Source organism: Tachypleus tridentatus, chromosome 12 (assembly GCF_004210375.1).
Source record: "Tachypleus tridentatus isolate NWPU-2018 chromosome 12, ASM421037v1, whole genome shotgun sequence".
Classification (NCBI taxonomy): Eukaryota; Metazoa; Arthropoda; class Merostomata; order Xiphosura; family Limulidae; genus Tachypleus; species Tachypleus tridentatus.
The window spans coordinates 120,259,709-120,275,522 of record NC_134836.1 but is presented as its reverse complement, the minus strand read 5'-3'; the positions used below and the strand labels follow the sequence as shown (position 1 = coordinate 120,275,522).

The following is a 15,814-nucleotide window of genomic DNA, read 5'->3' as shown; positions in this document are numbered from 1 at the left end:
GACTGCTGTTTATAAGTGTTTTGTGAAAATTTAGATTTAATAAATAATCATGTTTATTCTATAAATTTATAAAAGAACATCTGAAGTGTCTTAAAGAACTCTGTAAATACATACATGTTTAAAGAAGATACAAATTGATATACATCAAAAATTGTAGCTTATTAACTTCCAATATGATAAATCCTGAAATCTTTAAACAAAACTTGTTGTGTGTGTGGAAATGGATCATTATATTCATTAACGGCATGATGGGATAGCTTCCAAGAGTGTTATTCATTAAAGACATGATGGTACAGCTTCCAAGATGCTCCTTTCCTCTGATTTTCTAACAGCAGTGATTCCCTGACTTCTTCTCCCCATAGCACACTCTTACTGTCCCAAACTTTGCGTAGCGCACGTAAATAAAATTATACAGCATGCACTGTGGTACCCCCAACTAAAACAGGAAAAAATTACTATTATACTTTGTACGAAGGAGAAAATTAATGTTAAAAGTTTATTGAACTGATAATAAATAAAAAAATTACTTAATAATTGCAAACATTCCATGGCACAACTGTGCTGTGGAACGCAGTATGGCAAATACTGTTCTATAGGGGTATTGACTGTAACAGTATTAAAATGTCAGTAGCTAAAAAATGGGGAGAAATGGTTAGGTTCTGAAACTTTCTTTTCAACATGCAACCAAGTAATAGGTTTTGAAAAAAATCTTTTGAGGGAAATGCTTTTTTTTTTTTATAGATAAATATAAATGCAACATTCTCACTAAAAGCTCTTTCAAGAGTTTCTTACGAGTTCGCAAATTGTACAATAATTTCATTAGGCTTGCATAAATGTCATCAAGTAAGCAGTAATTATATTATGCTCTTAGAATGATGTTTTCCTGCATAAGTACTTCTACACTCCACTATCATACAAAACATGAGTTATAAAGAATGCAACGTGAAATCAACACCAAAACTTACTTAATCTGTTGGCTTCATAATCTTGATAAAGCTTTAAAACCTCATCTTTTGTTCTTCCACTGCCGTATTCATCTTCGAAGTCAACAAGAGATTTCTGAAGGAGTTGGACTGGCTAGATGCATTTGAAATACTTTTTCAGTGACATGTTTGATACCTTTCAGTACTTCTCACATTCTGAATATTCTTAAAAACATGTAAAGTTAATTCAATGTTAATAGTTTTCAACTTTACAGCTTTGTTTGTTTGTCAAGCTTTAAAAAAATTGAGATATCCATAGATTTATTATACAAAATCAGACCTAAGTTTCCTTGATAAAAACTAAATGTATTCTAAAGACCAAGAATGTATTAACATCAACATCAAATATTCATGACTTGAACAAATATAAATAAAGGGATTTATATTTCATCGAGTGAGTTCAAGACAAATGTTAAGAACAATGGTGAAAGGAACTGTGTGATTACCGAGTACTTCTAGCTCTCTCCTCCAGTGATGTATGTAGTTTTATTTACTATTATCCACAGGAATTTGTTATTAATCAACAGAATTATTAAATAGTGTGTTAAGTAATATTCAATATTTTATACTGTTTTTGTCATATGTAATAAAGCAAATAAATTTATTTTTACTGTTTTATACACTTAACTGTAAACATAAACTGATACAAACATAAAAGATGAGGGTCTGAGAAGCTGCTCTAACCCTCAAACACAGGATACCACATTTGTTACTACACACTGAGAAATGTCAAGATAATATATGTTAATGTTTTCATCATTGTTCTCAATGAAAATTAGTAAATAATTGTGTTTCCGTCACGTGAGAACACTACTGAATGATAGAAAAAACATTTATATCATGAAGGTAAATGTGATTTACTTTATTATTTTTGTTATAAATCATGATTCTTGATGACAAGATATGTATTGTTAATAATAATGATCGGTGATAAATCTTGGATGGACTCTCAATACTGACTCTTGAAAACTAGAATTTCTTTTCACAAATAAATCTTAAGAAGAGAACAAACACAAGCAGTTTCTGCATGTGTATCTATTGGGCAATTTACATGTTAGCATTGTATTATTTTCTGAATTTTAAATACATTAACTCACTGAATAAGTGTTAACAGATTTATCATTCTTTCATGATCAAAAGATGGTGCAACACACTTCCCTTCAATACAACTTTCTCAGCCCCCCTCCCACTCCACTCTAATTACAAACAGAAAATACTGATTAACTTCAATCAGTTAGGACAGTGATGACAAACCTATGGCACGCAAGGCCACGATTGCTGGCACGTGATAGGATTCCTGCATCTTTGCTAAGAAGTATGTAGCGAGCTAGGTAATTATGAGAGGTGGCATGACCTGAGAGCACTAGGGTTCAAGTACTTCGATTTTCAGGGCCTCCTCGTGGTGCAGAGGAGGCAATGCGCGTAAGTGTAGCTAACACTAGAACTAGGAATATTCCCGGTAGGATCGATGAGAAGGATCGGTAAAGCCTGAGAAATCGTTGTTCCCAGTTTAATGCGCCTTAACGTCAGCACTTGTCTCTACTTCGGGTTAGATTAATACTATAATATATCCCAGGGATATATTAGGGATATTATCCCTACAGGTTGCACGTCGAACTCTTTGAACGACGTGGGTGGCATCGTAAGTCATTACATCTATTGGTCTTCAACCAATATGAATAAATAATTATATCGGTTACTTATTATTCTGCAGTCATGAAGAATTATACAAAAAACAGAAAACTTGTCACAAATCATTCTTTGTAATTTTATTGAAAATTTGAATATAATACAAGCTAAATGCAGCTAAAAATGCAAAACATTATAAACTATTGATTAACTTGAGAATATTTTTCAACCAATCGTGTTTAGTTTTAAATTTTGCACTCCACATTATCATGGCATTAAAAAAGCTACATTAACGAAACGGGCCAATTTAATTTGTTTAAATATTTAACTGTTCTTTGTTTAAGTAAATTTTTAAAAGTTTACTTCATTAAACTTTACTTTTGTGTGTTTAAGTTATACCAAAAATGAATGCAAAGAAGGCAAAGCTAATGAATAGTGGACGATTATTTCAAGAAAATTGGACAAAATTATTTGGAACCATTGAACGCAACGGAAAAGCGTTATGTATGTTATGTGGTGAAAGTGTTGTGTGTCGTACTTCAAGTGTCAAACGGCATTTTGAAACCAACCACAAAAATGTTGCTGAACTTGATGAAACAGAAAAGGAGGAATTTCTTGCAAACGAACTGAGGAAATATCATTCTCAATGTCTTAATCTTGGAAACTTTCTTTCTAAACCTAATCATTTGACAAAGGCCAGCTTTCAAATTTCATTATGTATCGCTAAACATGGTAAATCTCTATCTGATGGAGATTTCATAAGAACGACTATGTTAGCTGGAAGTGATTCCCTTTTTAGTGATTTTTCAAATAAACGTGAAATTTTACAACGAATCTATGAGGTACCACTTAGCAGAAATACCGTGAAAGATCGTATCTTACGTATGGCAAATGATGTCAATCAACAACTCAGTACTGATTTACAAAAGGCTTCTTGTTACTCCATGTGTTTGGATGACAGTACGGATATAAATAATCATGCAAGGTTAGCAGTAATTTTGCGTTATGCTGTTGGTGACTCCATGAGGGAAGAACTGGTGAAACCGATTTCTTTACCAGGAAGAACACAAGGAGTAGATATTTACAATGCTGTGATGGAATGTTTTTTGACACAAAGTATTAAGCCCGAAAAGACAGTTTTGATCACTAGTGATGGAGCACCATGTATGGTTGGGTCAACATCTGGTTTCATAAAGTTGTTTGAGAACAAAATAAAACATCAAGTCATCCAGTTTCATTGTATTATACATCAAGAAGCTCTTTGTGCAAAAGAAAGTAGCAAAAAATTAGATGATATACTCAAAAATGTTACAAAAATGGTGAATTACATTATTACTCGTGCGCTTCATTTTCATCAGTTTCAAACACTTCTTGATGAAGTTCAAGCACAATATAGTACTTTAATTATGTATAACAATGTCCGATGGTTGAGCAGAGGACGTTTTCTGGAAAGATTTATTGCTTGCTTGAACGAAATTAGATTTTTTATGCATGAAAAAGGACAAGACTTTCCACAGCTCACTAATGTGGCTTGGCTTAATAACCTCATGTTCTTTACAGACTTAATATCACACTTTAATGCACTGAACACAAAACTACAAGGAGTAGGAAAAACAGCAGAAAGAATGTTCTGTGATATAAAGGCATTTGAGAGAAAATTGCAAGTTTTTGGAAAAGACATCGAAGGTGGGAACTCAAATATTTTCCAAATCTGAAAATGCATTTAGAAAACTTCGACAACATTTGGGACTGTTCCTTAAGCAAACAGGAAATCTCCAAAGAATTTTCAAGCATTATTGCGGTAGCGAAGGAGAATTTTAGTAACAGATTTATGCAGTTTCAAAGATAGAAAAACTTTGTATTTTCTTACCTTTCCGATAAAACTGAATTTGAAGATCTCGATCTTTCCTGTTTACACTGGTTGGGTTTGAAAACTCTAGAAATGGAGCTGGTAGAATTTTAGGAAAACTATACTTGGACTAAAATTCTGTGCCCTGCGTAAAACACTTGAGAAAATAGAGTGTGGAGGGATCTTGGAAGAAAACGTTGCAAAGAGTTGTGAAAATGAAATTTTTACAGTGTGGAATTCTTTGCCAATTAATTTTAAGTCAATGAAATTACTTGGAATAGCTCTTCTTACTTTGTTTGGATCATCTTACGCTTGTGAGCAGCTGTTTTAAATTTGAATTTCATCAAATCAGACAGAAGAAACAAGCTTACAGATGAACTGAGTGCTGCATGTGTTGCTCTCAAATCAACAAAATATGAACCATCAATTAACAAGTTATCCGAGTGTTCACAACAGCAGAGATCGCATTGATTTAATAAAATTCAAGACAAAATATACTCATTTTAAGTCAAGGCTATTTATTAGTTTCATTGAAACTTTTGTAATTCGACTTTTTTTAAAATAAAGATACTCATCAAAAAGTAGGTTTTTTATTGGAAAGTAACTGTCATTTTTATGAAAATCCTGGCACGTTCGGATAGACAAAGTAATTTTTGTCACAATTGAGGCACGTAATCTCTAAAAGGTTTGCCATCACTGAATTAGGAACTCACAGGCAAAGTACAATCTGCACTACTTTTATCAAAGATCCAACCAATTGTATCTTATAGAATTTAAATTGTAAGATGACAACCTCTGTATTACACAAAGATTTTTGATTATGTAAATCCTACACAGTTAACAAAATGAGAGAACTCTAATGAACATGTATTATAGAGACAGAAAAATAACATTGTTTCAATACACTTTTCACAAATAATTTGGAAGACAGCAACTTACACATCATGTAATTTAAACTGAGCTACCGTATAGTGTTTGACAAAGTACTAACTCACATACTCTTCACGGTTTATCAAACACTCTTTTAGTGTTTCATTAAAAATTTAGACCTCTTTCATCAGGCTAAGTACTGTCAGAGTTAGAAAAAACTCATTAAACACTTGAATAGCATAACACTTGAAGAACACTGGGAAACTTGTCAAACACTTGAATAACAACACGTATGAAGAACACAGGGAACCTCATTAAACACTTGAATAACAAAACGTATGAAGATCACTGGGAAACTCTTTAAACATTTGAATAACGGAACATACGAAAAACACTGGGAAACTCATTAAACACTTGAATAACAGAACGTACGAAAAACACTGGGAAACTCATTAAACACTTGAATAACAGAATGTACAAAAAACACTGGGAAACTCATTAAACACTTGAATAACAGAATGTATGAAAAACACTGGGAAACTCTTTAAACACTTGAATAACAGAATGTACGAAAAACACTGGGAAACTCTTTAAACACTTGAATAACAGAATGTACGAAAAACACTGGGAAACTCATTAAACACTTGAATAACAGAATGTACGAAAAACACTGGGAAACTCATTAAACACTTGAATAACAAAATGTATGAAAAACACTGCGAAACTCATTAAACACTTGAATAACAGAACGTACGAAAAACACTGGGAAACTCATTAAACACTTGAATAACAGAACGTACGAAAAACACTGGGAAACTCATTAAACACTTGGAATAACAGAACGCACTGAAAAACACTGGGAAACTCATTAAACACTTGAATAACAGAACGTCATTTAAAACACTGGGAAACTCATTAAACACTTGAATAACAGAACGCACGTGAAAAACACTGGGAAACTCATTAAACACTTGAATAACAGAACGTACGAAAAACACTGGGAAACTCATTAAACACTTGAATAACAGAATGTACGAAAAACACTGGGAAACTCATTAAACACTTGAATAACAGAATGTACGAAAAACACTGGGAAACTCTTTAAACACTTGAATAACAGAACATACGAAAAACACTGGGAAACTCATTAAACACTTGAATAACAGAACGTACGAAAAACACTGGGAAACTCATTAAACACTTGAATAACAGAACGTACGAAAAACACTGGGAAACTCATTAAACACTTGAATAACAGAACGTCATTACGAAAAACACTGGGAAACTCATTAAACACTTGAATAACAGAATGTACAGAAAACACTGGGAAACTCTTTAAACACTTGAATAACAGAACATCTGAAAAAAACACTGGGAACTCATTAAACACTTGAATAACAGAACGTACGAAAAACACTGGGAAACTCATTAAACACTTGAATAACAGAACGTACGAAAAACACTGGGAAACTCATTAAACACTTGAATAACAGAATGTACGAAAAACACTGGGAAACTCATTAAACACTTGAATAACAGAACGCGTCTGAAAAAACACTGGGAAACTCATTAAACACTTGAATAACAGAATGTCTGAAAAACACTGGGAAACTCTTTAAACACTTGAATAACAGAACATCTGAAAAAACACTGGGAAACTCATTAAACACTTGAATAACAGAACGCGTTTGAAAAAACACTGGGAAACTCATTAAACACTTGAATAACAGAGCGTCTGAAAAACACTGGGAAACTCATTAAACACTTGAATAACAGAACATCTGAAAAAACACTGGGAAACTCATTAAACACTTGAATAACAAAACGTTTGAAGAACACTGGGAAACTCATTAAACACTTGAATAACAGAACGTACGAAAAACACTGGGAAACTCATTAAACTATTGAATAACAAAACGTACAAAAAACACTGGGAAACTCATTAAACACTTGAATAACAGAACGTCTTAAAAACACTGGGAAACTCATTAAACACTTGAATAACAAAATGTATGAAAACACTGGGAAACTCTTTAAACACTTGAATAACAGAACATACTGAAGAACACTGGGAAACTCATTAAACACTTGAATAACGGAACATACAAAGAACACTGGGAAACTCATTAAACACTTGAATAACAGAACGTACGAAGAACACTGGGTAACTCTTTAAACACTTGAATAACAGAACGTACGAAAAACACTGGGAAACTCATTAAACACTTGAATAACAGAATGTACGAAAAACACTGGGAAACTCATTAAACACTTGAATAACAGAACGTACGAAAAACACTGGGAAACTCATTAAACACTTGAATAACAGAATGTACGAAAAAACACTGGGAAACTCTTTAAACACTTGAATAACAGAACATACGAAAAACACTGGGAAACTCATTAAACACTTGAATAACAGAACGTACGAAAAACACTGGGAAACTCATTAAACACTTGAATAACAGAACGTACGAAAAACACTGGGAAACTCATTAAACACTTGAATAACAGAACATACGAAAAACACTGGGAAACTCATTAAACACTTGAATAACAAAACGTTTGAAGAACACTGGGAAACTCATTAAACACTTGAATAACAGAACGTACGAAAAACACTGGGAAACTCATTAAACTATTGAATAACAAAACGTACAAAAAACACTGGGAAACTCATTAAACACTTGAATAACAGAACGTACGAAAAACACTGGGAAACTCATTAAACACTTGAATAACAAAATGTATGAAAAACACTGGGAAACTCTTTAAACACTTGAATAACAGAACATACGAAGAACACTGGGAAACTCATTAAACACTTGAATAACGGAACATACAAAGAACACTGGGAAACTCATTAAACACTTGAATAACAGAACGTACGAAGAACACTGGGTAACTCTTTAAACACTTGAATAACGGAACATACAAAGAACACTGGGAAACTCATTAAACACTTGAATAACAAAACGTATGAAGAACACAGGGAAACTCATTAAACACTTGAATAATGGAACATACGAAGAACACTGGGCATGTCAATAAACGAACATTTAATTTTTGATGAAGTTCCACACATGTGAAATCTCCTGAAGTCTTTCACAGGATCATAATCTACAGGTAAGTGAGTTAACAACATATGAAGTAACAAGAACAAAGGAAGAAACAAAGATATTGTGGTCTACATTTCAAGTGTTATGTAGCCATCATTCATGGTAACATCTGACCTAAGTCAGTGATGAACACAGTGTATTCATCAAAAGACAAAATTAATGGCACTCGTTAATTAATTATATTAAGATACAAAGTTGTTACCTCTACATTGAAACTTGACTGTACAAAAACATTTCCTGTAAAGAAATAACTAACTCATTGAATGCAAGATAAAACTGAATTTATATGTAGATTCAGAACTTTACGCTCACCCTCACACCGACCCTGGAGCAAGCTTCTAATGACCGTGGACTAGTTAAAACATAGGGACACTCTTGGGCTTCTGAAGTGTCAAAATTATACAAATTTAAATGTAGTTGTGTCCATTCTCCACTCCGTTCACTTTCAGTCATGACTGTATAAGAGCATTGTCTGTAAAATGTATAAAAACTTTATCAAAAAAATTACATGAAATATTCAGTTGATAATTAAAATGTTAATAACTGGTACTTAGGAAAATTTAGGTTTATCACCTCTCTGACCTGTGTTACAAACAATGGTAATAACAGTTTCAGATAATGGTTGGCATTCAACTATGCCATTCAAAACATGGATACAGAACATGTTTTCCAAAACATGGAAAACTTAGTTTGATAAATAACAAGGCACATATATCTTTGAAAATCATAGTTCAAATCCATTACAATTTGTTCACAATGTAGAAAAACTAAGAAACAATTAATTAAACTTTGTTAATGAAGTACATCACAATGTACAGTTGATTTTTTAAAATTATTTTAGAAATTATTATATCATTTATCACTAGTTTACATTAAGTATAACATACATACAAAATCAGAGGTTAATATATTTAAATTACCAATTGACACAATTATGTGGCCATGACACAGTCAATGGTTAATTTATCCTATAGTTAGTAAAGTCAAGTCTCGGTCACAGTTACTAGATTTATGTTTTTTTAATTAAGTATGATCCTTGCTGGTTGTCTGTCACCTTCTGCTGATTACACAATACTCTGATTAATTTGCAAGTAAAGTCTTCCAAAGTCTAAGTTGATTATTTCTTTAAAATATCAAATTTCTCTTATTTTTGGAATTGTATTAACTATTTCTAACATCCTCTTAGATGCTTATTTTTCAGACTTCTATTTTAGGTAAGAATTCCATAATTTTTATTTTTCTGTGCAATTGTTTTGTGATAAGAAATCCTATGGTACACAATTTCAAATTGTTGACTGCACAATTTTAATTTTTTGCCAAATTAAAATCAGGGCCCTGACTTAATTAGCATATATTAATATAATTAGTAACTTTATATCTTGATCCTCAATGATGTTACTTTTAAAACTTTACAAAAAGTCTCGTGTTTTAAATACATGTATTAAAAACTTGTTCACAAACATACCTTTCTTTCTTCCACAGTTACACAAGTCTAGTCTAGACGTCAGAGAACTATTCAAATGATCTTATTCATAACTTAAGCTAACACATGGTCATGAAGAATCCTGGGGTAGAATGAAAACACAAGTAAAACTCAAACTGATAACACAATTCTCACTTGGTTAAGATGAGGAAACTCTTTAAAAATGCTGAAATTAGAAGAGAATTATATTAATACAGCCTTGTACATATTGTTAGCTTATAAAGTAACTAATAAGAAAATGGATAATACGGTAAATTAAGGAACTAATTCGCAGATGGTTTTTAATTATAATCATGAGATAACCTTAACAGTGTTATGGAGAAAAAAATATTTTGTTTGATCAGTTTCTTAAACCATCCAAATCATGTGTTGTTGTTGTTAGTGGTAGAGCAAATAGGATTTCAGGTTGTATCTACAAAAATATTCCATACAAGTCCAAAGAAATTATAATTTCAATGTATAGGCTGTTGGTTAAGCTACGTTTTGGTGTATTGTTTGCATTCAGTCTAGAGAAATTATAGTTTCAATGTATAGGCTGTTGGTTCGTCTACTTTTTGGAGTATTGTGTTCAGTCTTGGACTTCTTACCTTAAAAAATACATTAAATTGTTGGAAGGGGTTCAGGTTAGGACCACTAGGTTAATATCTGGAATGGAGAGGTTGATACAAGGTCAAGTCTAGATCACTGAACTAGTGTTCCCTTCTAAAAAGAAAAACTAGAGGGAAAACCGATTAACATGTTTAAGATGTTTAAGTGACTTGACAGTATTGATCCATCATTTTTCTCTCTATATTTAATGGAGATAATGGTACAGGTAAGGGAATACAGATATACATTTTGGTAGGATGGTAGTCATTTTCAGAGAAGACAGCTTGATTTTTATACCAAGCTAGTTGGCCTCTGAAAAGAATTACCTTCAAATGTGGTGGATAAAGTTAAAGAAATTTAAGGGAATGCTTAATGAATATTTTAGTAATAAAAGCTGGTTTTAAGTTTTTATTTTAATGTTTAATACAATGAATATAATTACTGAAATGAACTATATATATCAACACACACACCTTTATTATAACTTATGTCAAATTGCTTTAACTAAATGAAATTTAATACATAAGTACAATTTTTCAAAGTGGTTAAGGAATCTATTAAGTATATATTTTCATATTTAGATAGGTTATATTTAATATATGGCCTATTTTAATTTTTAAAAACTGTACTTGTGATTTTTATATAACTTAAGAAAATTTCAAATCAAATAGTTTTGAAATGTATAAAAAACTTGTAGCATCTCAAAGTAACATCGATCAAGTATTCCAATGCAAATGTGATCAAAATGCAAAGCAAAGCTGAAAACCTTTTCATAAATATATCTTACCTGTTATACCAAATGATTCTCACATATTAATTTTGTCTTTTTAATGTAGCACTTTATATTAAATGTTAGCTTGCAAAACTAACAAACAGTATACACATAGGTCTACAGGAGTAGATATAACAAAGATCAATGGAAGGGCTAAACTGAATACTTAGTGAGGGAAAGACAACCTTTTTGAATGGTTCCTTAAAACTGAACCCCATAAATAAATCAAATGCACTTAGTAGGCTAAAAAAAAAGCTATTTCTGTTTATGATTCTTTCCATATCACTTTCACCCTAAATTGTTGTTAAGGCACTTCTCTTTGTAAGTTCTTTGTATTACAGATGTGGTTTTCTCCCACTGATGCACTGGTTGTATAATCCACTCTTAGAAAAAGAAACTTGCCAATTCACCAGTTCTTCTGATTGATATTAAAAACAATTAAAGATAATCATAGACTTATAATCTGTTGTAAAAAGTAATAATATTGCATCATAAAACCTTACCCTAAAACTCAGATTTGTGAATAACTTAATAAACTTGGTAATAATTACAATTTACTTTACATCATGACTTTCACTGTTCAAGAAAAGTGATGACCTAAATAGTACCTAAAATCATTACTACATCAGGGCTTGATGAGTCTTAGTACTGGGAAAAGCTCTTATTAGCATTGGACATTAAAGGCACAGCATGGCTGACATGCTACATTCTGTTTTTGCTTTCATTCATAAGTTCTTATTATTAATTACCTTATTACCAACATTTTAGCTAATATCTTATCACTGCAATTATAGTCATCATAAAGGTTTGGTTGATCCAATTGTCAAAATATATGTTGAGGTGTCTCAATCAACTTCTTACTCTCCACAATTACTGAATGTTTTGTTATAACTTATATGGATGAGCAAATATTTATACATGAATAAGTTTTTAGAAGAAAAAAAATGTAGGTTTACATGAAATGATTAAGCTATTTGTTGTCATAGCAACACAGTTTCAAACACGTTTTACAAGGAGACATCTAGTTTTTTATTAATTTTTTCATTTTACTACAAGTCAGATTGATCCAGGGGAGCAGGACATTTGGACCCACTTATTCCACTCACAATCCGACTCTAACAATGTGTACTAATTTTTCTTGAAATAAAATCAGTAAAAGTCATAAACAAGATTAAACCTACATAAAACGAAATTTAAAAAAAAAAAACATGCTGGAACTTTCAGATAAACTTTCAGAGAACTTTTTAGCATGTTTTTGGTACTTTAGGGTTAATTTATAGATCGCTATTGCTGGGCATGCATCATATTCATAGGCCTATAAAGACCAGAAGGCAAATCAAATATCGAAGTATGAAACAAAACTCAAAACATACTGCTGTGTTAAAAGTTACACTACCGACTGTACAGTGCATTAAGACTGCAAATAAGCTTGTAATAATTAAAAATTAAAAATTGAATTCCACAATAAGGTTGAGAAACTCACTGTAAAGTGTATCTTAAACTGTTAAATTTCGACAACGAGTTCGGAAAAATCAATGCCAAACTGGGTTACCCTATAAAATGTAAAAGCAAAATTTTAATTTGCAACAATGAAATTGCGCGAAACGTTTACCACAACCACTTGAACTGAGGAAATAACACTTTTAAGTTCTATAGTAGGTTCATTTTAAAACCAGTTTACCTAATAATTAATTATAACTAATAATAATATTAATTTGATATTTTGTTACCATTAGTCTCCTCTTGGCTGATCCAAAGCGCCACACTCTCAAAAGATAGTTTGAACAAAGTCAGACAATTCGTAACGACTGCATAAAAATGAACATAAATAAAAAATCTCTCCGATAGATTTTATGAATTGTAGCAGAAACGTGGGCATAAAATCAAATAGAAATATTTAAATAACGAATAAACAGAAAGACTCTTTATGTCAGCTGTAGTTAGGTGTATAACTAATATAAATAATTACAATCAAATGGCAAAACAAAAAGATGCACATTATAAAAATTATAAATATAAAAAATACTAGCAGAAATAGTCCTATCAGTAAAACTGACCCTCACCACCACCCCCTGTGTTGTGTGTTTGTATATATAATCTTTATCGGAGATCAAGTGTTTCAATGATAAATTTGTAAGTTGGGCCCGTCATAGCCAGGTGGGTTAAGGCGTTCGACTCGTAATCCCCATCGCACCAAACATGCTCGCCCTTACAGCCATGGGAGCGTTATAATGTGACAATCAATCCCACTATTTGTTAGTAAAAGAGGAGCCCAAAAGCTGGCGGTGGGTGGTGATGACTAGCTGCCTTCCCTTTTGTCTTACACTGCTAAATTAGGGATGGCTAGCGCAGATAGCTCTTGAGTAGCTTTGGGCGAAATTCAAGAACAAAAAATATTTGTAACTTTGGTTTTCGCACAAAGCTACTGGAGAAGTATTAACTCTAGTCGTCTCTAATTTTCCTAATTTTGAATTAATATATTAGAAAGAAGGCAGTTAATCAACACCACTCACCGCCAACTCTTCGGCTACTCTTTATCGTCGAATAGTGGGTGTAGTTTGTTTAGAATTTTACATATAATTATTCGAGAGTCATCTATGCTAGCCGTCCCTAATTTAGTAGTGATAGATCAGAATAAGGCAACTATCAACCTCAAACTCTGAGGCTACTATTTTACTAAAAATAGTGACGCTGACCGCCATATATAATGCCCCACAGCTGAAAAAGTGATTATGTTTCGTGACGGAGATTCGAACTCGTAGACTACGAACGAGTTGGGCGCCATGCAAGACTCAATGAATATTGGGATTGACCCTCACACTATAACGCTACCCACTGCCGAAAGGAAGAACATGTTCGAAAACAGGACTCGAACCCGCTATCCTCAGAATGCAAATCGAGTGCCTTAACCATGAGGTCATGCTAGAACTTTAGTGGTATGTCTTAAGACTTATAACGCTAAAATCTGGGTTTTGATACCAGTGTTGGGCACAGCACAAACAATCAATTTTGCAGATTTGTGCTTAGCAATAAACAAATAAATAAATCATTGGTTATAAATTCATTTTTAGATTAAAATTACAGTTGTCATTTTACCAATAAATTATAATAATACCGTCTCGACCACTACTATATTTTGTTTATATGAATCGTCTTTAATCGCCACTAATAACGTAAAATTTTCTAGTTATTTGGATAGGACAAGTTAAGTGAAGACTTTATTCACAAGCTCTTATTGGTTCGATTCTCCCTCATCCCCGTCACATCAAATATGCTCGCCCTTTCAGCCGTGGGGGCGTTATATTGTGACGGTCAATCCCACTATTCGTTGGTAAAATAGTAACCCAAACGTTGGAGGTGAATGTTGATGACTAGCTGCCTTCCCTCCAGACTTACACGGCTAAATTAGGGACGGCTAGCGCAGATAGCTCTCGTGTAACTTTGTGCGAAATTCAAAACAAACCAAACGATTCTCCCTCGCTCTGGCCCAGCATGACCAGATGGTTAAGACACTCGACTCGTAATCCAAGGGTGGCAGGTTCGAATCCCCATCACACCAAACATATTCGCCCTTCCAGCCATGGGGGCGTTATAATGTTACGAGCAATCCCACTATTCGTTGGTAAAAGAATTGGCGGTGGATGGTGATGACTCACTGTCTTTCCTCTTGTCTTATACCACTAAATTAGGGATGGCTAGCGCAGATAGCCCTCCAATAGCTTTGTGCGAAATTCAAACCAAACTTTTTATTTTCATACTCAAATTAGCAAAATTCAACTTGAAGAAACTACAGAACAAAGCCATTCGTGAACTTCTTTCTGTTTAAGACATACACATGTAATATACCAGCATGTCATGTGCTTTCTATTTTTTATAATGCTATAAAACTTTTCAAAATTTTAATTGTTTAGTTTCCACAATGTAATGGCAGCAACAAATTATCCAAATAATTGTTAACATTTACTTCATAAAGTTATTGTGTTTCTTTATTGTTTTTAGTAGGTGACACCTCCTCTGCAAACAAGGACATTTCAGCATTCGTTCAAGCATACAGGTTGAACTAGTTGCACTGAAATAGTTTGGTGCTCGATTATTACTTTAACTGAAATCGACAGCTGATCAATGTTGTCAGGAAACAGAGTTCACGAAGTGATGCCATCCACTGGACAAAGAAAGAGAGTCTACGATCTAGCTTTGAGCACACTTTTTAGTTCAGTTATCGAACAGCCAATCAACTAAAAGGATCTATCTTTTTATTGTCATTGTTTTGGTTCTGCTGAAAGTGATCCTGAGAGATTGCAGGCAGCAGAACTAAATGTTAAATGGAAGAAGAAAGAACTGTTTGTTTGTCAGAGTAGATACATGCACTACTTTCTTTTTTTCAAATGAAAATGTTTGCTATTTTGTTTGCGTATCCAGACTATCACAATATTGTACTGCAACTCTTATGTCGATTCACTCACTAGAGTCAATATTTCTTAAATACGGGCAAAATATTTTATATTCAACTTCATCTCAACC

At 32.8% G+C, this 15,814-nt stretch overlaps 1 protein-coding gene across 1 annotated transcript in view; it reads right to left on the bottom strand.

The window, feature by feature from the left end:
• Window positions 1-13,071, bottom strand: part of LOC143235748 (uncharacterized) — a 50,624-nt gene extending 37,553 nt beyond the window's left edge. Inside the window, exons 1-4 of the mRNA XM_076473952.1 lie at window positions 13,024-13,071; window positions 9,916-10,099; window positions 8,763-8,922; window positions 966-1,077 (exon numbers count right to left, since the gene is read on the bottom strand). Coding sequence (XP_076330067.1) covers window positions 966-1,077; window positions 8,763-8,903 — 253 coding nt within the window. The 5' untranslated portion in view covers window positions 8,904-8,922; window positions 9,916-10,099; window positions 13,024-13,071. The remainder of the gene's footprint in view (window positions 1-965; window positions 1,078-8,762; window positions 8,923-9,915; window positions 10,100-13,023) is intronic.
• Window positions 13,072-15,814: the final 2,743 nt, after the last annotated feature.